The sequence below is a fragment of the Musca vetustissima genome, unplaced genomic scaffold, assembly GCF_032173495.1.
Source record: "Musca vetustissima isolate MV318-11 ecotype Yass unplaced genomic scaffold, APGP_CSIRO_Mvet_v1 utg566, whole genome shotgun sequence".
Taxonomy (NCBI): domain Eukaryota; kingdom Metazoa; phylum Arthropoda; class Insecta; order Diptera; family Muscidae; genus Musca; species Musca vetustissima.
In genome coordinates, this window is record NW_026884077.1 from 416,628 (window position 1) to 444,280 (window position 27,653).

Here is a 27,653-nt window from a genome sequence, read left to right on the forward strand (position 1 = left end):
ATTATAAAGAAAATTAGCAATAAAAATTTAGCCAAAAAATTTATAATACACAATATTTAAAATGTTGAATGAAAAATAGAACATTAAACTTACCTGTGGGTAGCACTCATAGAGACATCGGTACGATCTTTTTGGTTTCGATTTTAATGTTAATTTTGAATTTTTGTGATGTGTACAGAAAACATTTTTTTGTTATGGTTGGTGATGAGTAGTGTGAGCGGGGACACAACATTAAGAGTCGAAACAAAATTTAAGCAAATTGCCACGAAGAAATGTTCAGGAGTTGGTGATATTTACGAAACCCCAGGGTTTATGGTAATATGTTGATGTTTTATGATTTTGATTAGGTAATGGTATTCAGTTTTTTGTTTAGAATTTTGCAAATGTTTTTTTGTTAATTAAATTAAAAGAGAGATAACATCCACAGCATAAAACAAAGCAAGAAAAAAAACACAAATTTATTTATGAACACAGTCACACGCACGCACACCATTTCAAAAAAGCCAAGGGCCATAATGTTTATGTTTGTTAATGTTTAGTTGAGTGTTGATGACATTGTGTTAAGAATGTTTTGTAGTTTTTGTTGTGTTTAGTGTTTAATTTAATAAATTTTTAATTAATATTATTATTTAGTAGTTTGGAAAAAACAAAAATTACATATGTTTATTTTAATGTTGTTTATTATTTTTGTTGTGTTGTGGAATTTTCAACATTAATGTGGTCATCGTGTTTTTTTTTTCGTTTCATTTAAATACCAATTTGTTTATTAATTATTTTTAACACCCGTGTCAAAGTTTGTGTGCAGATGTATGAGTATTTATGTTATTTTATGACAATGTTTTTGTTGTTGGTATTTTTCCATTTGGTTGGAATGTGTTTTGTTTTCCCATTTTTAATTGGAAATGATTGTAGGGATTTGTTGTCATCGATTAGTTTTCAAAAAAGTTTTTGTTTGTGTTTGTGTTTTTATTCGCATTTAATTAGATGTAGTGTTTTGTTTTTGTTGTTGTTTTTATTGCAAATGTGATGATATGTTTTTAGTTGTTGGTGTTGTTGTTACAGAGTTAATGAGTTTTGTTGGATTTTGTTGGATTTTTTGTTGTAGTTATAATTTTTTTAGTGTTTTAGCATTCAGGCACACACACAGACAGACACATTCACATTTTGCATATATTTGTGTTTTTAGTTAATAACATTTAGTTGTATTTTGTTGTTGTTTTTTTTTTGTGGCATTTGTTGTGTTTATCAAAAGCATTTGCATTTCGTTTTTTTGTTTGTAGTGGTTCGTGTTGTTGTTGTTACATTTGTTGATTATTTACATTTGGCAAAAAAGCATAACATAAAAAAAGCATTTGAAAAGAGATGAAAAAAAACATATATTTGTATTTAATTAATTGTTGCAACATTTTTGAAATATTTACAGTATTATAATAATAATAAAATGTTTTAGACAAATAAAGCATTAAACGAGGAAAACAATTGAATTTGATATAAATTAAAAGTTTATAACAATTTATATGATTTATTTGAAGAAAAAACAAAAACGTAGAGTGAAGAGAGAAATGGGGTGATAAATTAAAAGGGAGTCTTAGAATGAAAAAAGTTTTAATATTTGTTTTAATTGTTTGCATAACCCATACGAACCCCTCCCTCTGTGCTGAGTATGCAATTGAAAATGTAATCATAATTAATAACATGTATACGCCCCGGGTCACATAAATCATATGTTATATAATAGAAATTAATATTTGACCTGTTTTTGACCCATTTTTTTCTAGCTAATTTATTTTATTTGTTTTTAATTTCAGGAAATAGAATGGAATGGAAAGATATCTAATATCACAAAAAATATTGTTATAAAATTAAATGTCATTATGAAAAACATACTAGGAAAGGGTATTAAAAGGTTCTTCTAACCGACCTATAATGAGGTTGCTTGGGATAAAACATAATGGTGTATACGTATTAACATAAATTATACGCTCAAGACCACTAACTTTGTTGCCACCTATTGGCTAATATTTGAAAAAAGACAAATGTCAAGATGAGCCTTTTATAAAGTAAAATTATTGATAATGATATAAGTGTTGGGTGTTTTAGGGATCTGATACTGCTCTGTTGTGCAGTTTGCTTAAGATAAAACATTATGGCGTATACGTATTGATATAACGCATACATCTAAAAGTCAGACTCTTTGTGGTCACCTAAATTCCATCTTAAGACGTACATTTTTAAGGAGCAAAGCTGGAAAAGACCTCAAATTCTATGAATAAACACTTCGCAATTCCTTTCAGAATTATGGGAAATTCTCAATGAATTAAGAGGTACCTATGGGCGTATGAGGGTTGCCACAACGTATACACCGCCCTTTATTGAAAACGGAAAATATTCAACAAATTAAAAAATTTCAGTTGTTTTTATATTTTTTCTTAACTGAGGCCGATGATATTAACATATTGCATATTTTATATAAGTCCCTGAGGTCTAAAAATTTAACAAAAATAGCTTATTTGTAATTGTATTAAAGATAATTATTCACAATTCTCTGAGGACTATAATAGAAACATTTTCATAGGCGTAGGTCTCTAATACTCTAATTTTTTAGATGTTTTGTGTGTCTCTCAGTACGTCCCTATATTAATCCTATAAAATCTTCTTCGATGGTATCTGAGGTAATGAAAGTTTTTTATGGAATATTTTCAATAGTCCACGGTGGTCTGCAGTATTTTATAGAATTCGTATAGACCTCTACAAATCTATAGAGAATTAGGTCTCCAAGGTGTTTAAAGATTTTTCAGAGGCCTCTTAAGCTTTCAGAATTGTGTACAATAATTTGTATACGCCTTTGATTTGATAACAAAATTTATCATGGGACTCAGAGGTCCATAAAATAATATGGAGCATTTTCGTAGAACTCTGAAGTTTTTATTTTATTTATTTTTTAATTTAATAAGTTGTCTCCTTAATATGAAGAATTTTTGGTATACATTTCAATGTGCAAAATAACTCAATTTTAATGCTGTTTTACAGGAGAAACAGTTGACATAAAATCAAAAGTGATTATGGGCGTATGAGTGTTGTCACAACGCATACGTCACCTCTTACAGTAAGTAAATAATATTCAATATACTTTCAAGTTTTCAGTTTTTTTTTTAATTTTTTGACTGCGGCCGATATAAACCTATTGAATATTATTTATAAGTCCTTGAGAACTGAACATTTAATAAAAAAAGCTCCTTTCAAACAATTTTTATACGAAATTCCATCCTGATATATGGGTAACGTTCAAATGCTGATTAGAACATATTTGATGTATACGTATTGACATAAAGTATACTGCAAACCGTCATTGGTCGCCTCAATTCATTTGATGGCCAAAGTCACATATTTTATTATAGTGTAATCTTTTATAGTAAGCAAATCTTTTGTAAAAAAATTTAAATTGTTCAATTTAGATTTTTTTTCGTTCTCTTTTTCCAAAAGTTCCGTATCACAACTCATAATAAATGAATATATAACAATTATATGCACCCAAATACAACCTGAATTCAAGAATTATTATTCATAATACGGCACAATGCACCAATTCTGTGTCGAGCTTTCGCTCCAGGAAACTATCTTATTTTTTGAATAATTTTACATTAAGAAAATATTTTGAGATTGTTAGAAAATAAAGTTTGTTCTTTGAATCAATATTATTTTTAATTTCTTTCCTATTAAATCCCGAACTCACAACAAATAAATTAATAGCAACCATACGCTCCCACATACAAATCGGATTTAATAATTATTGTCAATCATACGGCACTGGCAACCAGTAACTATTTATCACCCAATTTCTTTCTTTCACCCTTTTTTTCTTATGTGTGTTTTGATAACATATTTTATAATAAAAAAAATATGCATACAAATTTTCTTTTTTGTCTTAAATTCGAGGAAATTATGAAACATATGTTTTTATATAATTTCTTGGAATATGTGAATAGACACATGGACATGAATCGGATTGTTAAATTTGGTAAAATGGAAATAAGGAATCTAATTTTTATATTTGTGATATGAAAATGTTAAAATATTTCACAATTGGATTGAAAAAAATTTAAATATGAATAAAATTTTCCATAGAGGTTTGACAAATATTTTGAAATGACTTAATAGGGAAATGAAGTTTCTGTATGCTATGACTTGGAAAAATGTGTATATGAATACTAGAAATTGAATTTTATTTTGAAAAAATAAAATTATATTTTTTATGCTGTCCATTTTTTAAAACTATCCTATTTAATCAGGACTATTTTTCCTTATTTCTATGCTTTTCTATTATTTCTTAATAGGTATTTTCGTAATTTGGGTTTAAAAAAGTTGTTAATCTTATTGAAATGAAAACATTTATAAAAAATGGGAAGAAATTCATGCAAAAACATGCTTTACATGCCCACATAATTTTTTTCTTTGGATATAATAAAGCGTTGTGGCTGAAGAAAAAGGCCATGCAAGCGTTTAATAAAATTAAAAAAACTTTTTAGGTAAAGACAAAAAATAATACATTTAAAAAATCTTATAGAAAAATAATATATATTACAAAATATATAAAAATAATTGTAAAAATAAAATAAGTATAATAATATATAAAAATAATAATAATAATGAAATAAACATTAAATAATAACCCTAAACCTTATTTATTTATTTTTTTAAATAAATTTCCTTTGGGATTTGTTTGTTGTTTTGCATTTCAGGGAAAGGATTTGTATTTAAAAAGTTTTGTTGTGATATCCTTGCAATAAATTCTTTCGTTTTTTTCTTTAGAAAATAACATAAAATTGTACTTACATTTATCTTGACGTCTGCGCCGGCGACAAATGCAAATGATAATACAGCAAATAATTATCACAGCCAACAGCAGAACCAATATGCTGGCAACCAATATGATTAGGGCTGGCTTGTCCCAACGCTGCCACCAGGCTAGTTGTTCTGTTGATAGGGATGAAACAATATTATTATTAGTTAAGAAATTAAATTATGTCCTTTAAATATTTATAAGAAATCAAAAAAACATTCACAAAATATAATTTTCAAAACTCAAAATATTTTGTAACATAGAAAAGAAACATAAAATTAACATAGAGTTTCATTTCATGCTTGGTGTAAAAAAATAAAAAAATTATTATATAGAAAGATATGTATTTTTTGTGGATATTAAAAATAAATGGTAATAGTTTTTCGTTTGAAAATATAAAGTGTTTTAATAATAAAATATTATTTTTTAATACAATATTTATTATTTATAAAAAAATAATTTTTGTTACGTATTCGACAGGTAGTTCACTTGTAATGTGTTATTAATATTACTTATACGCTCCAATGGTCCAATAAAAATTACTAATTATCAATCATACGGCACAGAGAACGAATAATAATAATTTATATTCCAATATAATTTTTTATCTATTTATCTTCAAGTGTATTTGTTAACATTTCTTATAACTAATTCGAGATTTTAGATTTTTTATATAAATAATTTCCAGAATCAGAGCCCTATATATGGATTCTGTGGTATCCTATTTCTTTTTGTAATTCTCCTTTATTGTATTATTGAATATATTTCGGCTATTTCTGGACTTCAAATATTTCGTATTGAATTAATTAGAGCTTTGAAATTAGAATCAAGAATAGATGCAATAAAAACAAGCATACGCTCTCATATACATTGCATTTAATAATTATTATCAATCATACGGCACAATCCAGATAAGGATTTAATCGGGTCAATTTTAGGGATAATGATTTTGTTACTGATACTTTTCAAAATCGCACTACAAAAACTGATAATTTTAACACCATACCCTTTGCAAAAATTTAGAACTACAATTTAGTTTTGAAATTCCAAAAAAGTGGTGGGAATGGCATGGAAAGGAATGTTGTAGTCCTAACTTATGTTTGTGGAAGCTGCCTGGATGGAATAGGTCCAATATTTAAAATCTTTGGTTGTATATTCATATTTCGTCTTTAATTTATTAGAGTTTTGGAATTAGATCTAATAATAAATTAATTAATAGTAATAATACGCTCCCATATATACCCTGCATTTAGTAATTATTATCAACCATACGGAACAATTATCTTAATGTTGAATGCTAGTAAAATGAAAATCAATCACCGAATTTTATTTCTAAATAGTCCTACTTTATTTGTTTCAAATATTGGAAAATTTTTATGAAGGAAAAGAGTAATCCGCTATTAGAAAGAAAATTATCGTTATGTATGAATTAAATTGACGGGAAAATTTAGTCCTATCTTATGTATGTGGAAGCTGCCTGGATTTAATGGGTCCAATATTTGACAATTTTCGTGTATATTAATAATTCGTATTTAAAACTAGAACGCCGAAGGCAGTCATTTTGACCGCTTTCCAATTTCAAGTACAAAAGCAACTGTGTATTTCATGACATTTTTTTTTAAAATTTGATGAATTTTTTTTATAATAAACGTAATTCTATGAGGTACAAAAAGTCACCAAATTTAAAAAAAAGTGTCATTAAATGCACAGTTGCTTTTGGACTTGAAATTGGAAAGCGGTCAAAATGACTGCCTTCGGCGTTCTAGTGTTAATTGAATATAGTTTCGAAATTAGAATTAATAATAAATAAATTAATATGAATCATACGCTCCCATATACACCCTGCATTTGCTTATTATTATCAATCATACGGCACAAGGTACCTTAAGGTACCTTGTGCCGTATCAATCATACTGGATTTTATTTCAAAATGGTCATATATTATTATTAAAATGTTGAAAATTCATTATGAAGGAAAAAATGAGAACGAGCCCAAGGGAATAATATTTTGCCTAACAATGTAATACAGGGACTCTTTTTTTTGGTTTTTCTTGAATGTCTTTGCCAAATGTAACATATACACAAAACTCCACCTCTTAAGGTATTGCATTACAAATTCCTTACTTTGTTAACATTTTTACCAAGAAATATTTTGTTTCAGTTCTTGTTTTTCCCCCGCTTTACATTTCTTAACATTCATTACATTTTGTCATGGTTGTTTGTTTTTTTCTCTTACCAAGATTTGTATTCTTTTCTTGGTTTCTGTGCAAAAAAGTCCTCTCCTCAGTTATGTGATTTACTGTGTTACAATTTTTACATAAGCACATTTTACTTATGTATGTTAAAAGTAAAAACCTATCATAACAACATTTCAAATTCCATACATCTTTCGAAATCCATATTTCTAGTGTTCCTGTTTTTTCTTTTGCTTCTGTTTTTCTACTTTTTATTATTATTATGCCCTTAAGGATAATATGTCGTGCTACTTACAAGCACTATTCATTGTAAAATGTCTGCAGACAATAGCAGTTGCAAAAAAAGGAATCACATAACATGTCTTGTCATATTCATAGACGTCACATCGTCAACTCTGGGCAAAATTTGAATGAAGTACCCAAGCAGACGACAGCGACGCCAGGAGAGCGATGTAAAGCAAAAACAAATGACATTTTTCTACCTAAGAGTTATTGTATTTCCATTCTAGGAAGGTATGCCGTTATGTTTTTTTTTCTATGGATGTAGTGTGACAATAGTTTGTTGTGAGTGTGTGTGTGAGAGAGAAAGAGTACCTGTATGTACCTCACTCCTTGCCTTGCTTTTGTGGTATGAAGTGTTTATTAAGAGTCGTTTTGTATTTCATATTTGTTTTCATTTTTCAGAGTTTTTTTGTTGTTGTTGGTTTTGAAATGTAACATTGGCTCGTAAGTAGAAATGTCATTTGACTATAATGTTGGTTATGTGATATTCATAAGAAACAAACTACTAGTTACATATCTAAAGGATTTTCTTTGGTAAATACCAAGAAAGGTTGGGAGTGTATCATAGAGCTATGATTTCCTTGTCAGTCTTATCTACAGTGTGTGGGTATTGATGGTTGTTGTTGTGATAGTTTTATAGATAATTTCTAGCTAAAAAGATACTTTGATTTTTTTGTAATGTCACCTAAAGTGTAAATATTTACGTTGGTGTTGTTGAAAATGTGTTTAAAGTGTAACTCTTATGGGTGTAATAAAAATAAACAAGGTAGACGACGACACTTAAGGTGTGTGGTTTCAAACTAAATAACAAATAAAAAAGAAATAGAATAGTTAATAAAACTGAAAAAATAAAAACATTATTGGTATCAAGTAATTACATTATAAAAGTAGAAAAAAGTAGAAATTATCAAGTAGGGAAATACGGAATGTATTTTCACAAAAAATATATAATACACAAATGTATCGCTTTTGAAGAAAATATATTTTTAATTTGAGAGGAAATCTATGGCCTGCTTCTGTAATATATTTGAAAACAGCAAGCTAAATACTATAAAATAAAAAATGCTATAGAATACTATAAATAAAAATTAAAATATATTGGGAGGTAACACATTTTTACCTCCCAATATATTTTAAACTGCAATGAATTCACTATTTGTATTAATTTTCGTTTGACATTTATCAAAAAATATTTTATTAAAAAGGTTTTTTATTATTCCCACGAATTCGATCTTTAGAAATATTTAAGTAGAAACCAATAGTCTTATCATTGAAAAAATAAATATTATTTATAACCTGGGGTTTACAAATGACGTTTTGGAGACTAGTTTGGATATTTTCTTTAACACCCGTTATAAAAAAATTAATAACAATTACACGCACCCATATACACTCGGCATTTAATAATTATTATCAATCATACGCTACACTGCACCTTTTGGTTGGTCTTAATGGCTTCAAATTGCATTTTTGGAATAAATAAACTAAACTAAACTAAATAAACTGTATTGAATAAACTATTTGTATTAATTTAATATTCAAATTAATCAAAACGTATTTTATTACAAACTGATGATTCCGATTTTTAAAATTATTTAAGTAGGCAAAGACGTAGGTAGTAGGTACGACTATTGAGTACCTGAAGTTTACAAACGACATTTTTGAGGAGAATTTTTTAGATATTTTTTGTTATTTGTGTACATATTAGATTTATTACGGTTCGTAATTAAAACCCACAATAAATAACAATTAATAATAATAACGATCATACGCTCCCATAAACACACGTCATTTAATAATTTTTATCAATCATACGCTACACTGCACCTTTAAGTTAAATGTTTTTAAAATGGCAATTTATTGCCGGATTTTAATGAATTGAATTTTAAAAAGAATATATCAAAGACTGAAACCATTTTTCTCAATACATTTGTTCTTTATATAGTCATATACGATAATTAAAAATTGATCTTTCCCTCTTGAAATTGAGATTTGTGTTCAAGTTGTTTGGATGCCTGTGTCGTAACAATAATTTTTTTTAATTATTTGACAATTAATGAACAATAGTAAGTGCCCTGTCGTTTGTAAACGAAAATTTTAAATACGAAACAAACTTATTCGAGCGGATAGATACCCAAAAACCTATGTATTCAAATGATATTTATTTCCTGCATTACGGAAACACTATACAACCGACTCTATAATTAGATAAATTATTTGAATTTGCTTTTTTCAAATTTTATAGAAACAGGCCATTATAAACCAAAATTAATTTAATATAAACATTTTTTTTGTGAAAATACATTTGTGTATATTTTTGTTGTTAATTTGTCTACCATTATTATTTTTTTGTTTATCAAACTTACTTCTAAGACGCACTGCAAGCCATATTATCAAGTAAGCATCGACGAGGGAAAGGAAGAAAAGCATTTTCAAAATAAATATTTAATATATTAATAAGCATATTTTCCAAAAACGGGTATTTAGCAGCATTAAATACATTACATTACAATTAAATAACTTACAATAAACTAGCATATAAATTTATAACACCATACAATATTAGTTGTGAATAAGAGAAATTTTTTATTTCGATTTTGTAGATGAAGAGGGAAGTGGGGGATACTTGGAGGTAATCATATATATTTTATTGAGATTTTCATACTACACACACAATTTATTGGATAAGACCCAAAAAAAACCTCAGGTTATTTTGGTGGTATTTTTTGAACAACTCATAATCTTACCCATACGCTTAATGAATTCAATAAATTAATAGCAATCATACGCTCCATAACATACACCGCATTCAATAATTACTATCAATCATACGGCACAATGTTCCTAAAGGTTTAATCCCAGCAATTTTAAAGGAAAATATTTGCATTGAAAATTTACAAATTTTAATATTTACATTTTTAATCTCAAATTTACATTTTTAATATCATCCAAGACGATTTATTACAATATTTAAGAGTTTCAATCAATTGGAATGTTTCATATTTTTTATTTTTTAGGAGCTATATAAATTTGCCAAAATATATTTTTGAAAGAAAATTCCTTATATCGTAATTTCAAATTTAAATTTTAAATATCAGCCAACACGATTTATTAGAATACTTCAGAGTTTCATTATATTTTGGAATATTTATATTTTTTGTCAGGCCCTATATAATTGTTTCCAAAAATATGTGTGAAACAAAATTCCGTATGTGGTAATGAATGAATGAAATCATATGGAATCTGCGTGGGCCCATATTTGGATATATATTTTTTTTAAATGAAATTCATATTGAACCATAGTAAAAAAAAAATTAATAACAATCATACGCTCCCATATACAGGTAGCATTTATTAATTATTATCAATCATACGGCACTTTGTATCTTAAGGTTGAATGTTTGACAATTTATCACTCACTTCTCTTCAAAATATTATTAATTATTTAAAGAAAGGTTTAATAACAAAAATCTATAATATGCTAGAAATAATATTATGGATGAAATAATTTGGAAACTAATCCAAAGGGCTTTATAAAACAATTCCAAGGAAATTACATGATTTCTTTTTTCTTTCCTCATCCAGATGTAACAAATGAATCGAAAACCTCAACTCTTAAGATATTCCATTACAGATTCTTTACATTGTTAAGATTTCTACTACAATATATCTTGTTTCATGTTCTTTTCACTGTGACATTTGGCGAAATTAGTATGAATAGAACACAACGATAATCGTCCTGGACGCCCGAGTACATCGACAACCAATGAAAATATTAAAGCAGTGAAGAAATAATTTTGAATAACCGTCGAGCAGAAAAAATCAGCATTGGAGAAAATGTAGAAATGTGTAGGGATTGAAGGATATGTAAAGATTGTCCGCCAATTGAAAGGAGGTTATTACAACATTTCATGCTGTATTTCACAACAAGTCAAAAATAATTAAAAAATAAGTATTTTTTTCGCCCAAAATGAACACTTGTATTCATTTACCTTTCCACCATATAATGTAGAACGGTGTGGCTGTGGAGTACATAAAATTAAAAATAATATACAAAATATATAAAATAATACAAATGACAAATAAGAACTTAAATAATAAGAAAAATTTTACATTGACATTAAATTATTGTCAATAAAAATCCAATAAATAAATATACAGTAAAAATAAAATAAAAATCAAATAATCTATTTCAAAAAAAAATTCTTCCATTAATCTTGAGAAAATTTCAGGGATCACAGACAATGAACCTCTATCTTTTGACGGAAAATTTATTATTTTATTTTTAAAGAAAAGTAAAATGTATAGTGTTTAAATAAACTTTGATCGTAGATTTTATAATATATTATTTATAAATATTATCCAATTTTTTCTCTCTCTATAAAAACTTATTATTTATTCACTTTCAGTAAAAACAGTTCCATATAATTTCAAATTCGTTATAATCCCAAATCTCGTCACCATGGCCTCTTAAAATCTCGTTCAATTTTTTGTTTGTAATTTTTTATACACTCCATTATAATCTCCATTGGCATTCAGAATTCATGGCAAAGCAATTTTACTTCTTGTTTTCAAATCTTTTACCACATTTCAATTAAGGCTATTCCCTTGTCTCGCCACAGCCATGGTTGGCTATAATCAGCAGCTCGTTGTTAATTTATTCAATTTCAATTTTGTTTTTTTATCAACATAGAACAAAAATGAAACAACGAAAAATCTATCAAAAAACGTTAAGAGGAAACGAAGTGAAAAAAATCCAAAGAGTAATGGAAACTCAGCCAAACGAAAAACAAACGTCCATAATAAAATCAGCACCAGTCAAGTAATGACTAAAAAACCGAATCGAAGCGCTAAAAACAAAGCGAGAAAACTTGAAAACTTTATATTATAATCTTTATCATTGTCAGCTGTTGAAATTAGCTTAACCTCATGAGCTGAATCAATGGCGGGAACTTTCATGGAATTCAGCAAACCATAACAAAAAAAGAATCGTTCTTTGGTCCGCACACTTATTTCGGGTTTTTTCGTTGTACTCGTTGAGTTGAGTAAGATTGTGCCAAATCCTCAAACAATTTAGATTGCAAGTTAAAAATAGGGATTTCCAGAGACAGACAGACAAACAGCCAGCCAGTTGTGTAAGAGACTGAACATTGAATGGCCACAATCAAGTGCTGGGAGATTTATAAAACCCACAAGCTTTTTGTCAAACACCCTTCCCCATTCCCTCCACTTTTTTTAGAGTGGCCATTCACGCACACTTTGAAATTTTGTATTCACACTTTGAGACTTCCACAACAGCAGCTGGAGCAATAGCAATTGTAGTCGAACACGAAATGAATGTACGAACCCGGAAACTGATTACTGTCAATATTTGTTTCATTTGTATGTTTCAATACACCACTAACAATGCAGTTGTTGTTGGTGTTGCTGTTGGGAAGTTTGATTTGCTGGGTTTGGGTTGACTTGGTATGGCATGGTATGATGTTGTAGGTATTGCTGTTCCGTTTCCTGTTACTGACAATTGGGTGTTCAGTTGGTGTTCCGTTCTTTACTTCTTATTTGCTTTCGGCCAGGCAATACTGTGATTAAACGCTTGATGGTTGGGTGGGTGTATTGGAGATGGACCTTTGAGGCTTGTGATGGGCCGAAAAGTAGGGTTTTAATATTTTCGGAAAATGAGGATATGTTTCATGTGAAAGAATATTTTCTTCGATTACGAAAAATCAAACCTAGAAATTGTCTATCATTCTATAGTCATGACAAGGGTCTCAAGTATATCGTGGGACCGAATTAGACCTCACTTGAAAAAAAAAACATTACAATGGGCTACTGTGGCGTATGAGGCATGACAATATGTATACGCCACCACTTTTAAGTATGGATTATTGAAAATATATATTTATTCAGATCCTCAGCAAGGCCTGGTGGAACATTTTTCCTAAGGCGTGGATTTTTAAAGAATATATATATATATATATATATATATTATATTCTGAGCCTCCGTAAAGCGTGGATTTTTAACGAATATTTTGTTCCTATCGTTTCTACCGCCCTATAGAGTACCGACGATTTGAATATAAGCTCTACAGAAGAGAATCTCAACACAGGCTCACTAAGTTGAAGAGGAGTCCCACACATGTATAAAAAAGTGAAGAGGAGCTCTACAGAACCTACTTAGACAGAAGAGAAACGTTAGAGGGATTGATAAGTTAAAGAGGAGCCTTTATAGGACTCCGCTTAAGTGCAGAGGTGGGATTATATAATTTTTTTTGAGACTCCTTAAGTAATTTATACTCTCCGAAGATTTTTCTACTCATTCCACTCCTACTCTTCGAACTAAAAATTCCACAAACGCCATCCCTAAATTCCAATGGGGCTGTTCTTCCTCTGATAAAATGTTCTGCGTTCCGTTTTGGTTTTTTTCTCTCGCTAACGGAAATATCAAACCGCCAGTCATGATGTTGCAACAATAGTTGCGTGCCTGGCATCAGCGTCAATGTTAATTCGGGGCAGTTCATTCGTTCGTTCGTCTGTTAGTTTAGTTTTCCCTCTATAGAACTTTGGTTATTGACCATTCCACCATGCCACCCATTTTGTCTTCTTTTGGGTAAATATCGTCACTCGTATAGCAGTGTGACTGGGAATTAAGCACGTGCTGTTTGAATACTCCTAAACAAGAGAGTCGTGTTTCCTTCCTTTTGCGTTTTGGTAGAAGATATGAAAGTTAAAAAAAAAACAACAAAAACAACGACGAATGGATAGTCAATATTTTTACATACAGACATACATTTACTAGTTGTGTTTGATTTTTGGTCCAATGATGGGGGCCAATGTTTGAGTTTGAGTTCGGTTTTCCTATCTTTCATTCAAACAGATTTTTGGAATTAGTTGGTACTTTTGGCCAAATCCCCTAACCTTCACACCCACCACCACTTACATTTCATTTACTGCCTGGCAAATTATTGTTCCTCTACTTATCTTGGAAGTTAGGGAGTAAAGTTTTTTTCATTCGGTGGACATTTTTGGTATAAAGATTTTTCACAGCTGAGGCTATTTTTGTTAAGTATTTCCAATTTGTTTGTTGATTATTTTTTCGTTGTTGTTTTTTCCTTCGCTGTCGTTACTTTTTCAAAAAATTTAATATACAATCTATATAGATTGGCTTGGCTATTTCGTTCGTTATTTGCTGTTGATAACCCACCAGCAGCTACAGCTTCCTCTTGATCTTATTTTTCTTTTAGATATTAGGAAACGGAAATTGATTTCGCTGTTCTTACACTTCCTTGAGTAGATTTGCTGCATGGTAGGTGGTTGTTTGGATTTTTTTTTTAATTTTTTCTTTTCGATGGTGCACCACATTGTGAACTTGAGAATTGCAAAAGCGGAATTTACCCAAAATGCTGGTTTTTGAGGGAACCTCAAAAAACCTCAGGATTTCCTTGGGTAAAATACTAGGAAAGTTGTATTCAAGGCCAAGCTTGCTGGCTTGAGGGGGTTTCTCTTAGTTTGTTTTTGATGTTTTTTTTTGCAAATTTTTTTTTTATTCTCAGAAAAGCTGTTTACCATTTTGGTGTAGCTGAGATTTACTTACATTGTTGCAAAATATTATATTTTGTTTTGTTTTCATTATTTTAAATAAAGAAAAAGAGGGATTTTCTTTGTTCGGAATTAATTTACCAGACCTTGAGTAGAAAAAGAACTTGATATAAAAACTAATTCCTATAGATTTTTAGTCAAAAATTACAATTTAAAATATTCGGCTGGGTCTTCACCACGAACTACAGAAAATCTGCCAGGAATATTATATGAAGTATCAAGGAGGATTATTGTGAAGCAAATAATTACCATTTTGAATATAAGGCTTGGCAGCCCGAAAGGAGATGGAGAATTTATATTTGAGCTATGTGACAAAAGTGGAAACCTATTACCGAAAAATTTGAAAGGAAGATCGATGTTGTGAAAGACAATAGATTTCGATTTTGGGCACACTGCACAAAGGTCAGGTAACAGCTTTAAGTGTGGAGGTGTGGATTCCTAGAGATAAATATCCGAAAAATGAAGCAGAGGCACACTTAGGTGAAGAGCTCTATAAATATTCAATCTACTTAGATGAATAGGTGAAAAGGAACTGTCTGGAGGGTTCAGTGAGTTGAAGAGGAGTGCTATAAATGTCCGCTTAAGTGCAGAGGTGGGATGATATTAATTTGAAATGCTATTTTGTGAAGAGGAGCTAAATCTGTCTAGACATTTCACAAGAAGCTCTACAGAGGTCTACTTTGAGGAATAGGTGCACGAGCGAAAAACAGCCATATAAACCACGAGGAACACAAGGGGAGTCCACTTAGAAGCAATAAGGAACTCTCTACAGGGATCGATGAGGTATAGAGGAGTCCCAAAATTGTCCGCTTAAGTGCGGAGGTGGGATGATATTAATTTCAAATGTTATATTTAGTTATCAGTAGTTCACTCGAATGAAGCTTAACAGCTGAGTATGGATTTATATCTTGTAATAACCCCAAAACCGGACCTCTTAAGATACCTTTTGCTATCGATACAATTCGATGTAAGAGGGAGATTTTTATTGGGAACTATTGTAAAGCATAAATTCCCCGCTAAATTGAAATACTTCCTCTGAAAAAAATATGCTGGAGGTATACAAATAAAAGTTTAATTTTTTAAACAACTCAAAATTAAATCAATATTCAAGTAATTTACAATTTTTCAATATTTCCCCTTCGGTGACAAATTTCCATCGATTTTTTTTCTCTTGAAAAATTGTTCACTTCCTTGTTATTTGTCTCACTTAAAAGGCCATACATCAATGGACTTCCATTATAATTAAATCGACGAAAAGCCATGGGACTATTAAGGGAGGGAGGATAACAAATAAAACTACCCCAAAATGGAAGAAAGGCACACACACACACTTCAAATCAATGCACAAGGTAAAAGGACGACCAAGACTTTTACTCAATTTCACGTTGGCCGATGCCGAAGCCAAATGAAACCTAAAAAAAAAACCTGGTACGACTTTAGCAGGCAAATCACAAAGTGCATTTATTTCCTCTTCAATTGGTTTTGTTGAAAGCTTTTGTTTGCCTCCTTCTTCTTCTTCTTTTGTTGTTCTCTTTTACTTATTTTGTGCTACGCTTATTTGTATTTACTTACCGGCAACTTCGATTTCACAGAATGTACCCACACCAACAGAATTATTGGCCACACAGCGATAGGTACGTGCAATTTCATAATCTTCCTTGAGTACATAATAGCTTTTATCCTTAAACGTTTTACTGTCACCGCTGCCCAACGATTCGACCGATTCATTTTCAGCCTTAATTGACCATGAAAAATCGGCCTGCAATGAAAGAAAGAGAGGAGGAGAATATGGAGTATAAGTAAAGGGAAAATGGATGAAAAAAATGAAAAACGAAAAAAAAAATTAAATCAATGGCGATAAATTGAAAAATACAAAAAAGCAAAATGAAACGTACAGCAATAAAAGGAGCTGATGACATTTCTTTAATAAAAGGCCACCACATCACTCCCCCTCCCACACACACACACCCACCCACCACGAGGACCACAAGAACTCTCTAGCCAAATCTGATTGGGCATAAAATGCTATTCTCCCTTACCTTCCCTTTTTGTTTGATGATTGCTTAAGTTGCATGCACATTTCTGATGGAAGAATGGATGGGGGAGTAAGAGCACCATCAAAAGAGCTTGAGAGAACGGGTGTGTGTGTGTGCATGTTTGTGTTTATTTGCTGTGGCCCTGCCATTTTTTGGAGTCATTTAAATACCGTTTATATTTGTTTTTAACATTCACCCCATTCGTTTTTTGCAGTTTATGTGTGTGCGAGTGTGTGTGAGTGTGCTTCGTCTTTAATGACATTTAATTGTATACGAGTCAAGCACCCTACGAATGTTAAAATGCCAATCAATTGAAATAAATTGCGCAAGAGACGAGTGTAAATATTGATATTGTGACTTCTTTTGGGGGCTTTTTTTTTGCCAAGAAAGAGAAGTTCTCTGAGTGATTATGAAATGTTGAAGGGGAGAGGGAGAGAGACGATGGCTAGGCATTATTTGTTTAAGAATTGTCAATACCTCAATCAATAAAGGCAAATGAGGTATAATGAGAGACAGAATTTTGTGCTCAAATGGGGGAAAGGTAATACTAAAGGGGGAACAATGTCAGCATTCATTTTATAGGGAGTATACTTAAGTCGTAGGAATTAAATATAAGCCGAATCTGTAAATTTATCTAGAATTTTACAATTTTAAAATTGATACAGCAAATAATAACAATATAAATGTTGTCTAGATCAATATCATCAAACTCTGCATTTGAAATCACAATACATTCCCTATAATTATTAATCCAGACAGAAATAATAGGCAAGGTGAGGGACAAGGGAGTCTGCACAGAAGAGGGTCTAGCCACACAACTCTGTATTTATAGATCTGGTAAAGAGCCAGAGATTTTTTTATAGAAAAACTGAAAGACCTGGAGGCCTAGTGAGACCATATATAGACCAGATAAACAGACAGAATTTTTTTTAGAGAAACTGAAATGCTCGGACCTTTAATGAGACTATATATAGACCTGGTAAAGAGACAGAGAATTTTTATAACGAATCTGAAGGAGGCCTGGTTAGACTATATATAGACCTGGTAATGAGCCAGGGAATTTTTGCAGAGAAGCTGAAGGGGAATTTTTGCAGAGAAGCTGAAAGGAAGTATTATAGACAACCTAAATGGGCAGGGAGTCTGCACGGACGATCTAAGGGGTAAAACGCATTTATATACAATGTGTCTATATAGACCTGCAGAAGAGCCAGAGATTATTTCATAGAGAAAGTGATAACAAGTTAAGAAGCTAGGTAATTGTAGTATAGCTAACGGTCGATCGATTTTATATATAGCTGATCAGAAGACACCGGGAGTATTTCTAGACGAGCTCAAGGTTTAATAAGTCTATATATAGAAGAGCTGAATAGGTAGATTATTTTATAGATGACCTGAAAAGTCAGTGAGTCCTTATAAACAAGTTGAGGGCAAGGCAGCCTTTATGGACAATCTGATAGGACAGGCAGCAGTAGGCTTCTCAAACATGGGTTTTACAAACCATATAAGCGACAATTTTGCTTGCTGACGTTGTCACCGAGGCGGAAATACGCCTCATCAGTAGAAATTACTTTTAGAATTCCGTATTATTTTCACAAAAATCCAATGTAATAAACGATATATGTGGAACGCCCAATTCCAAAGACCTACGGAAAATTGACATATGTGGGGTTCTCAGTAATATTTTCAGCTGTAGAAGTTGAGCGGCATAACCTGAGAAACCCAAAAGTAAAATCAGAGACATTTTATATAGAACATTCAGTTCGATACATGTTGCGGTCTACGCAAAATGTAACGCCAGTATGGACCAAATGACTAAAACATGTGAAGACATTTATGGGATAAATTATTTGCAGGTAGATTTTCATTCTCTGAGAAAACGAAATACCAAATTACAAACACTCTGACTGGAATAATCGGCTAAGACATGTATATGAGATGTGTCAAAATATAAAGCAATGTTGAAAAAATTCGACCCTGAATTTTATCCTCTAAAACCCGAAGTAATAACGGTAAAGAATCAAAAAAAAAATGTTTAAAGTGCATCGGGAAATTTTTATGTCGCCGCTGTGGAAGCATGTTTCTATAATGAAATATTTTTCCGAAGATGATTGTTACCAAGGACATGGAACGTCAAGAACACGAACATGCTCCTAAGAACATGAAGATATGAGAAAAAGGAGAAAAAAATATCAAAACATGGACCTAAAGGTCCCGACGAATATTTCAAGGTTTCCTACGAATATTTTTGGTCTTCGAAGGAGATATATTTATTGAAACTTTGCAATAAATTCACTCATTATAATATTGCGAATATCTTTTGATAATTTTGGAGTAAATAAAAAAATAATAATAAAAAAACCTCTTGAAAAATATGAAAGAAAAATAATTAAACATTTTAACCAAATCTACAACTTCTGTAATTTCAAGCGATGTTCAGTTAAATAAAAAAATATTTTTTATAAAAAACCCCAAATATACTTTTTTTATTGAAAACTATATTTTCCCTTAAATGATAATATTTCATTTTAAAGTTCTACGTATGCCGTTTTCCTAAATTTAATTAATCAACAACAAGTCAAAATGTTATTACACAATTTTCATGTTGTTGTTTTTGGTTTTTTTTTTTGTTACTTTTCAACCACCAACTTGTTGTTCTGTGGATTTCGTGATTTATATTTGAAAACAGACATGGAATTATAAAAAAAATCAAAAAATTTAAAAAAAGTACAGCCATAGCTACCATGTCACCTCCCGGCACCCTATCCCCCACATGTCTAGCTACAAGCTTAACAAAATATCATAAAAATTGAAAATTCTTGTTAAATGCTGTTGTACATTTTCGTTTCGGTTTACTTCGTCATTCCAACGTCCATTTATTCATTCATTCATTTTACGCTTGTCGAGGAAAATAGTGTGTGCGTGTGTATGTGTTCGGCGTATTTCTCAAAGGTGCTGCAGCACCACCAACAACGATGAAAAACAAAAATTTTTGAAATCCACAGAACACAAAACAGCAACAAGAACAAAGTTTTATTTTTTGAGTTCTGTAACTGAAATATAACCAAAAATTGATGTATGGTTTTTGGAAAATAACCAAGCAACCGACCAGCACACATACACACACACATATAGACCTTCATGTTTGTAATTTTGTTTCCCTGTTGCTGCTGCCGTTCGTTTTTGTGTTTGTGACTTGGCTATGAATGCATTTTTATTTCGTTGTGAAATGTGGCAAAAGCACGCCAACAGCATCAATAACAAAAAGAGAAAGGTTAACATAAAGACAGAAACAACGAATGATATAAGTCCGGCAATATATTTATGATAGCAAAGTAGAATGTTCGAAGCATACAGGGTGGGGAATAGAGGCATACAGTGTGGAAAATCCTTATGAAAAATATATATTTAACAAATTTTGTGGTTTAGTTTTAGGTTCTTCAATACGAATGGGGGAAAACATTTGGAAGAGGAATATATATTTTAACTATGAATAGACGCCTTGTTGATAGCAAAGAAAATCCTAGATTTTGTTGATTATTTTTTTAAATACATTCACCATAAACGGTTCTTAGGTCCTAGCAAATCGTAGACAACACTGGAATTAAATCTCTTTGCCGGTTCTAAAGAATTGTGATATTCCCTTTGATGCATTCAATGGCATCAAAGTAGTGCCTTACGCTTCTTTAAAAATTTCACAAATATCTACCCCCAAAAGCTAACACGCACAATTTGTAATATGACCAGTAATACTCCCTTCCTCTCTCTCCTACCCTCCTCCCTCCTCATCTCCTTCCTGGCATTATCTATTCCATCACTGCAGTTAAAATCACTCACTTATCAGGCAATATTTGTTGTTGGTGTATCAATAACATCAAGCTTAAAAGTTATGCCAGTGTATGAGTGGCTTTTTCCCCAACACACACACGCACGAAAAACCTTAATATTGTTTTTACTAGCATGTATGCGTGTCAGTCTGCGTCTCTATTAAAGCCTAAGGGCCAAAACCAAAGATTGTGGTCTGAGTTCGGGGGATATTATTGTGTCTCGAGTGAAGTGGAGGGTTTCACCGTAACCAGGACAGCAACAGCAGCAATAACAACAAACTGGTGCATAGCTAACATTTGAATGGAAATGATGAACGATGGAGATGGTGTTGCTATGCAATATTTTTTGTTTGTTGTATATTTTGTTGTTGTTGCAGAACGGATATATTTTTTAAATTGTTTTCACCGGAACAATGACTCTTTAACTGGTTAACTGCAGACAGAGGAATAGAGTGGCGGACGGGCAGGCAGACATACAAACAGCCAGACAAGCAATGTAATGCATTGAACCCTGCTAGTAATACGTTATCGATGGCCCATCATCAGTTGTGTGTCATTATTGAGGTGAAGTATCCTCTCTTGTGGTCGGATAGACTATCAGTGTATAGGTGTGTGTGTTTGTTTGTATAGAAGACTGTGTTTTGTATGTGTTGTGGCAACGTGGCGCAAAAAAATCCCATTTCGTAATATTGTTTGTTGTATGTTTGCTTGCTTACCTCTTCCGGATTGCCATATGCTGTACAAATTAATGTATCCTGATCATCGATCTCCATTCTTTCAATTTCGCAACGTGGCTTGTCTGAAAAATTGGAAGAGATATGAAAACATACGTTATTTAAGTTTAGTATACAAAAAAGTAATTTAAATTGTAATAATATTAAATTCGTAATATTAGATAATTGTCACAAATTCGAGGTCGTAGTATATGTAACCTTGAATTAATTCTCATTATTTTAAATAAATAACAAAATTAAAAATAAAATAAAATACAAAATTACAAATTATTCATGGGTGCATTTTAAGCGCTTGTACTTATTTTTCCATCTAAATATTCTATATGAAGTGGTCGGATTGACCCTTCGAAATATTCAAATTCGTGTGGTAAAAATGCAAAAATTACCTACAAATACTTTTTAAATATCACGCTTGCAAATTATTTTTTGCAAACCTCCCAAATTTAGCTCTAATGTTGTGCCTAAAAACTTTTTAAAAAATATATTCTTATTGGAAAACAATAAAAAATAAGCATAGAAAAAAATTCATAGACCTCGGGGCCATGTTTTTTCTGTAGAAAAAAATAAACATAGACATTCAGGTCTATGTTATTTCTATACAAAAAAACTCATATACCCTCAGGTTTATATTTTTTTATTAAAGAAATCATAAAAAATTAAATCTATGGCCCACGTAAGAAACGTTTTGCGTTTAAAATTAAAAAAAAATCAGGCTCCTGTAACATTTTATTTTCTGAAACTTTCATTCTTTTATAATTATTGTAGTTTGGAAAAGGTAATAAAAACCTAGTTTAGCTGATCCTTTAAAATTTTTTTAAAGAATTTAGGTTCACAGAAGGTCCTTGCAAAACAATCATAAAAAATACAGGATTATTTCTTGGAAGATCCTTTTAAAATTTTCTAACAAAATCCAGTATCATTTCTCACGATTATTTTCAAAAGGTCCTTATAAAACATTCTCGCTTTTAAGTCTATTAGTCCTTGTAAACATATTCTTAAAGCTTTTCGGTCTATTAGTCCTTTTTAAAAATATTCTTAAAAAAGCCACGTTAATTTTTTAGAAGGTCCTTGTAAAAGTATTATGAAAAAACTTATGTTTATTTATAAAAAGGTCATTCTAAAATATTCTAAAAAACACCACGCTTATTTCTCATAAGGTCCTTGCAAAAGTATTCTTAACAAATCCCATATTTTTTTCTCATAAGGTCATTGCTTTAATATTCTGGAAAAGATCCTTGTAAAGAACTAGGATTATTTCCCAGAAGGCCCTTATAAAATATTTTCAGAAGATCCATTCAAAAATATTATTAAAAAAATTTTTCCCAAAAAGGTCCTTTAAAATATTTTAAGAAGGTCCTTTCAAAAATATTTTTTGAAAAAATTGAGCACTATTTCGAAGAAGACCATGGTAGAAATATTCCTAAACAATGTACGCTTACTTCTCAGAAGATCCTTGTAAAAATATTCTTAAAATGTTAACGCTTATTTCTCAGAAAGTCCTTGCAAAAATATTTTTAAAAGAACCCATGTTTATTCCTGAGAAGATAATTATTAAAATAGTTTTAAAAAAATCCGCACTTATTTCTCAAAAGGACCTCGAAAATTTTTTCTTAAAAAATAGACGTTTATATCTCAGAAGATCCTAGTGAAATGATATTTAATCATCTGGAAGTCCTTGTAAAAAAAAAAATTTAAAAAAATCAGGACACTATCTCTATTGGCTCATGTAAAAATATTCTTAAAAAATCCACACTCCAGTTACAACAATATCTCCGATGACCCTTGCAAAAATATTCTCAAAAAATAAATCCATACAGCTTTGTTTATCCTTGCAAAAAATTCAGTATTTTAACTTTGATGTTGCTTCAAATATTATATTCTTCAAAAAACTCACGCTTATAGCGCTAAAGATCCTTCCACAGAAATATTCCATAAAAAATATTCCTAGAAATCTACTCCTATAACACTGCAGTCTTAAAGCTCTTTTCGATCTTAGAAAAATACCCTTAAGAATTTCACGGTAGCTTTGATTCTGCAATGTTTTGTTCGTCGAAAATTCAGAACCTTAAATAAACAATTTTTTATTATTTTTTATTCGAAGGACATCACTATTATTTCCACATCCTAAAAAATAAATTGTTCCTACCTATAGTCCACTTTCTTTAATAAACCCAATAACTTAAATAGTTCACTATATGTGACAAAAACAAACAACCAAACAAAAAATATAAACTCAGTTTTTATTAAACCTTTATTGGTAAATTTGTGGGTTTATTAAATTTTATCCTTTTCTGGTCACAGCAAATTTTTTTGTATATCTCAACTAAATAAAAAACAGCACACACAGGATCACAAAATATAACCCTTTTTTCTGTTTGGGTGCATTTGACAAACGAGATTAAACCTCAACTTCTTTCCTTATGGTGTCACATAGACAAAAACACACACACTCATTCACACACATACATTTACACCAAAGCCTTATTAATAAAAACCTCAAAACATTGGAAATCATTTTTTTCCAGCCATAGAAATGAGAACAATACTTAACAGTAAAAGCTACACCAACATTTGGGTATACCCAGCCAAACTTTATGCCATAATCATAACAATCAACACCAAATGTTACCAACAACAGGTTCAATAGCCAGAACCCAATTGACGAGACACGAACAGCAACAAAGCCAACAACAACAAACTGAAACCATATCAAAGCGAAAAATATAAACCGGAAAAAGGACATAATCAAAAACATACTCCTCAACATCCAAGTAGAAATTTTTATAAACCCTTTTTTTGGTGAGTGTGTATGTGTGTGTTTGTGTTATTGCCCCTTTAGGTCACAATTGTTATTGTTGTTGTTGTTGCTGGGCGTATTTTTGTATGCCTGCCATCAAACACTTGATGGAGGTCTGGCGGTCGCCCATTCATTCGGTCTATTGATGATGTCTCTAGTTGATGGTGTTGGCCGCTTGATGGTGGCGACGGCTGGCGGTTTTCTGTGCTGTGGATAAATAGATGACTGCTTTTGGGATAACTGTTTTTTTGAGGAGTGTTGTTTTGTTAACTAACCGGGAAAAGTGGTCACATATGGAGGACAACACAAAAGGCCACAACCGCAAAACAACAACTTATGTGACGAAATGAAACAATGTTCGTGTCCATAACAGGCCAGCAACAACAACAACGATAAAAAGCAGCAACAACAAAAAATTGGAAACGTAGCAGAGTAAATTGAAAATCTATAAACATTGTTAAATGTTTCGTTGTTTGGATAAATTGTGAAAAAGTGGTTTTGTCAGTGGTGACAAAAAAAAGGGATATGGAATTAGGCGGGGCTGGTGTGTTAATTTTGGGGAAATTTAAATCAATACGGACATTTTTAAATAGGAAAATATTTTAAAACCAGTGAGGGAAGCAGTATAGTCGGACGGGGCCGACTATAGGATACCCTACACAACTACCATGGAATTCTAAATTTCTGCCGATGTTTATTCTGAGCCTGGGCAATATTTCGTGATATTTGCACCCTCTTGCCCGATTAGAGATCAACAGCACCTCTTCCTTACACTGACACATTTTTTTTGCGAATATTCCCATTAATGAGTGTAGCCCATTTGATTACTTGTCCAGATTCCCTTAACCGTATTGTGTTGTGATGTTGGGTTATAATTTTGGCCTATAGATCGACTCGAAAAAACATAAAAAATTAAGTTTTCGGTCCACTTCATCCCCAAAATTTTTATCTGATCATCACCGAAAATTATAGCCGATGTCCATTGAACATTTCTCTATATTTCCACCCTCTAGTGTGGTAATGGGTTACTAAATAATGTCTCTGTACGTAAAAACCTGTAAATATTTAAGTGCAACTCCCACATCTGAGTACATACGATCATATAATTGGTATCAATTTAAAGGTCAACCACTTCTCTTGGATATACTATACACTTCTCGGGTCTATGTCCTTCAGAATTACATGGAGAAGGGGATCTGGCCAAAACATATACGCTATAGAATAAACATTTTGTAATTTTTCACACAAAAGTTGGAGTCCATTTTTATCAAAACAAGCATGCTTATTTTTTGTCCCGATCCCCTTCTCCATGTAAAATTTCACGATGTTCGGACCATGATTCCGGCCTCTGGAGCGACCAGAAAAACCGACAAAAATTACGTATTTGGTCCATTTCATCCCCTAAATATGAACCGAATGAATTACCAAAAACAATAGGGGTCTTCATTGGCCAGAACCCTTCCTACATGCAAAATTTCGTCCATTTCATCCCCTAAATATGAACCGATCATTACCAAAAACGATTGGCCAGAACCCATCCTACATGCAAAATTTAGTGCAGATTGGTCCATAACTGTGTCCTGTATCGTGTTTACAATTTATAATGGATAGACGGACGGACATGTCTAGTTCGATTCAGCTACTCGAGATATGACGATCAGTATACTTAAAGGTGGGTCTAGGACCAATATTTCGCCGTGTTACAAACTATTGGTGCTGCACAAAGCTATAATACCCTGACAACATAGTTGTGTAGGGTAGAAATAATGTCTCTAATTCCTTCTAAAAATGCAATTTAAAATAAAGGCGGGGATTTTTTAAAAACATTTTGTTTCTTCAAAACATTTTTTAAGGGCCACCAACCGGAGTGGATATGTTTAAAACATTTTTTAAGGGCCACCAACCGGCGTGGATTTGTTCGAAACATTTTGTAAAGGCCACCAACCGGTGTGGATTTGTTCAAACCACTTTTTAAAGGTCACCAACAGGCGTGGATTTTTTTATTGTTTTTATTTCCCTCAATTCTCATTCCCTCCTCGTATATTTAACACCAAATATATATTTTCCATTTATATTATTCTTGTGTGTGTGTGTTTTTTTTAATTCATATATTGGTTTCTACTTACATTGGACATCAATGAATGTTTCAGCGGAACTGCGTCCATGTTTGTTATAGGCCACACAAGTGTAACGACCGCTATCATTGCGGGTCATGGGTGTATTGATGATTAAGGCATTGCCGCGTATAACCGTTTTGTCATTGAAACGCCATTCATAAGTTGGTTCTACAAAAGGAAAAACAAAAATATATATAAAATAAAAATGGAAGTAAAAAAGAGAGATTGCTATGAGTTTAAGCCAGAAAACCCCATTAAAGTCATAAACAATAATTTCAGAACTGAATAAAAAAGTTACAAACTAAAGGGTGGTTTATTTTTTTATTTATTTATTTTTTTTGTAAAATATAACACTTACCAGGATTAGCTCTCGATTTACATATGACACGTCCCGGTATTGTTTCCTCTGGTACATAAACAACTTCTTCGGATACAGTGGTATTATCGGGTGCATCTGTCACATGAGAGAAAAATGGAGAAAAAATACACAATTCAGTAAATATTTTGAAAATAAAAAAAAACCAAGGCCCAATAATATTTTATGCATGAGGCCATGAGGTTTTTGCATATCTTTTTTATGAACACACCAAACAACAACAACTGCAAACCAACTATGTGACACATATGTCAGGGGCATTTTTAAACATTTTGCTACAGTTTTTTTTCTTTTGCGAAAAAATTGGAGATCTCCATTTTTCTGTGATGGGCAGAATATTATCTAGATTTTTCGTTTCAGGGCGTTTCATTTGTTTGTTTGCCATTGTTGTTTGGTTTGCTGCCTTTATGGGATTTAAAAAATCCTTTTTTGGTGGTTATTTTGTTTTGTGCAAAACTTACATTCGATACTGAAATAAGTGGCACTTTTGATGCCCGGTCCCACAGCATTGCCAGTCGAAATGCATGTATAATTGGCATTATCTCCTTCAATGTCAAATTTGTTATTTGGCCAATTGGACATATTAAAATGCTGCAAGCCAACATTCCATGGGGGAGAGAGATTTGAGAGTGAATTGGAAAAAAAGAGAAGACAAAAATATTGGGATTAAAATGATAAAGAATAAAATACGAAATAAAAAGTTCAAAGAAAATGGGTCATATTGGAAAGTTTGATATTGTTCGGATATTTCAGAGACAATTTTAAACCTTTTGTAAAGTTTGACATGATATAAATATTGTTTCTCTTTAACTTTAGAATAAAAACCTATAAATATGTAACATATAAAGAAAAATGT

The 27,653-nt window shown here is 31.3% G+C and overlaps 1 protein-coding gene across 5 annotated transcripts in view; it reads right to left on the reverse strand.

Moving 5' to 3' along the window:
- The window catches only part of LOC133331077 (B-cell receptor CD22), a 135,788-nt gene that overhangs the window by 22,653 nt on the left and 85,482 nt on the right, over window positions 1–27,653 (reverse strand). For 4 of the 5 annotated variants that reach the window (XM_061539483.1, XM_061539482.1, XM_061539487.1 and 1 more), the window contains exons 15-21: window positions 27,259–27,388; window positions 26,780–26,875; window positions 26,431–26,589; window positions 21,490–21,572; window positions 16,486–16,672; window positions 11,310–11,339; window positions 4,834–4,974 (exon numbers count right to left, since the gene is read on the reverse strand). In XM_061539483.1, coding sequence (XP_061395467.1) covers window positions 4,834–4,974; window positions 11,310–11,339; window positions 16,486–16,672; window positions 21,490–21,572; window positions 26,431–26,589; window positions 26,780–26,875; window positions 27,259–27,388 — 826 coding nt within the window. The remainder of the gene's footprint in view (window positions 1–4,833; window positions 4,975–11,309; window positions 11,340–16,485; window positions 16,673–21,489; window positions 21,573–26,430; window positions 26,590–26,779; window positions 26,876–27,258; window positions 27,389–27,653) is intronic. The other variant, XM_061539485.1, reaches the window with a different exon arrangement.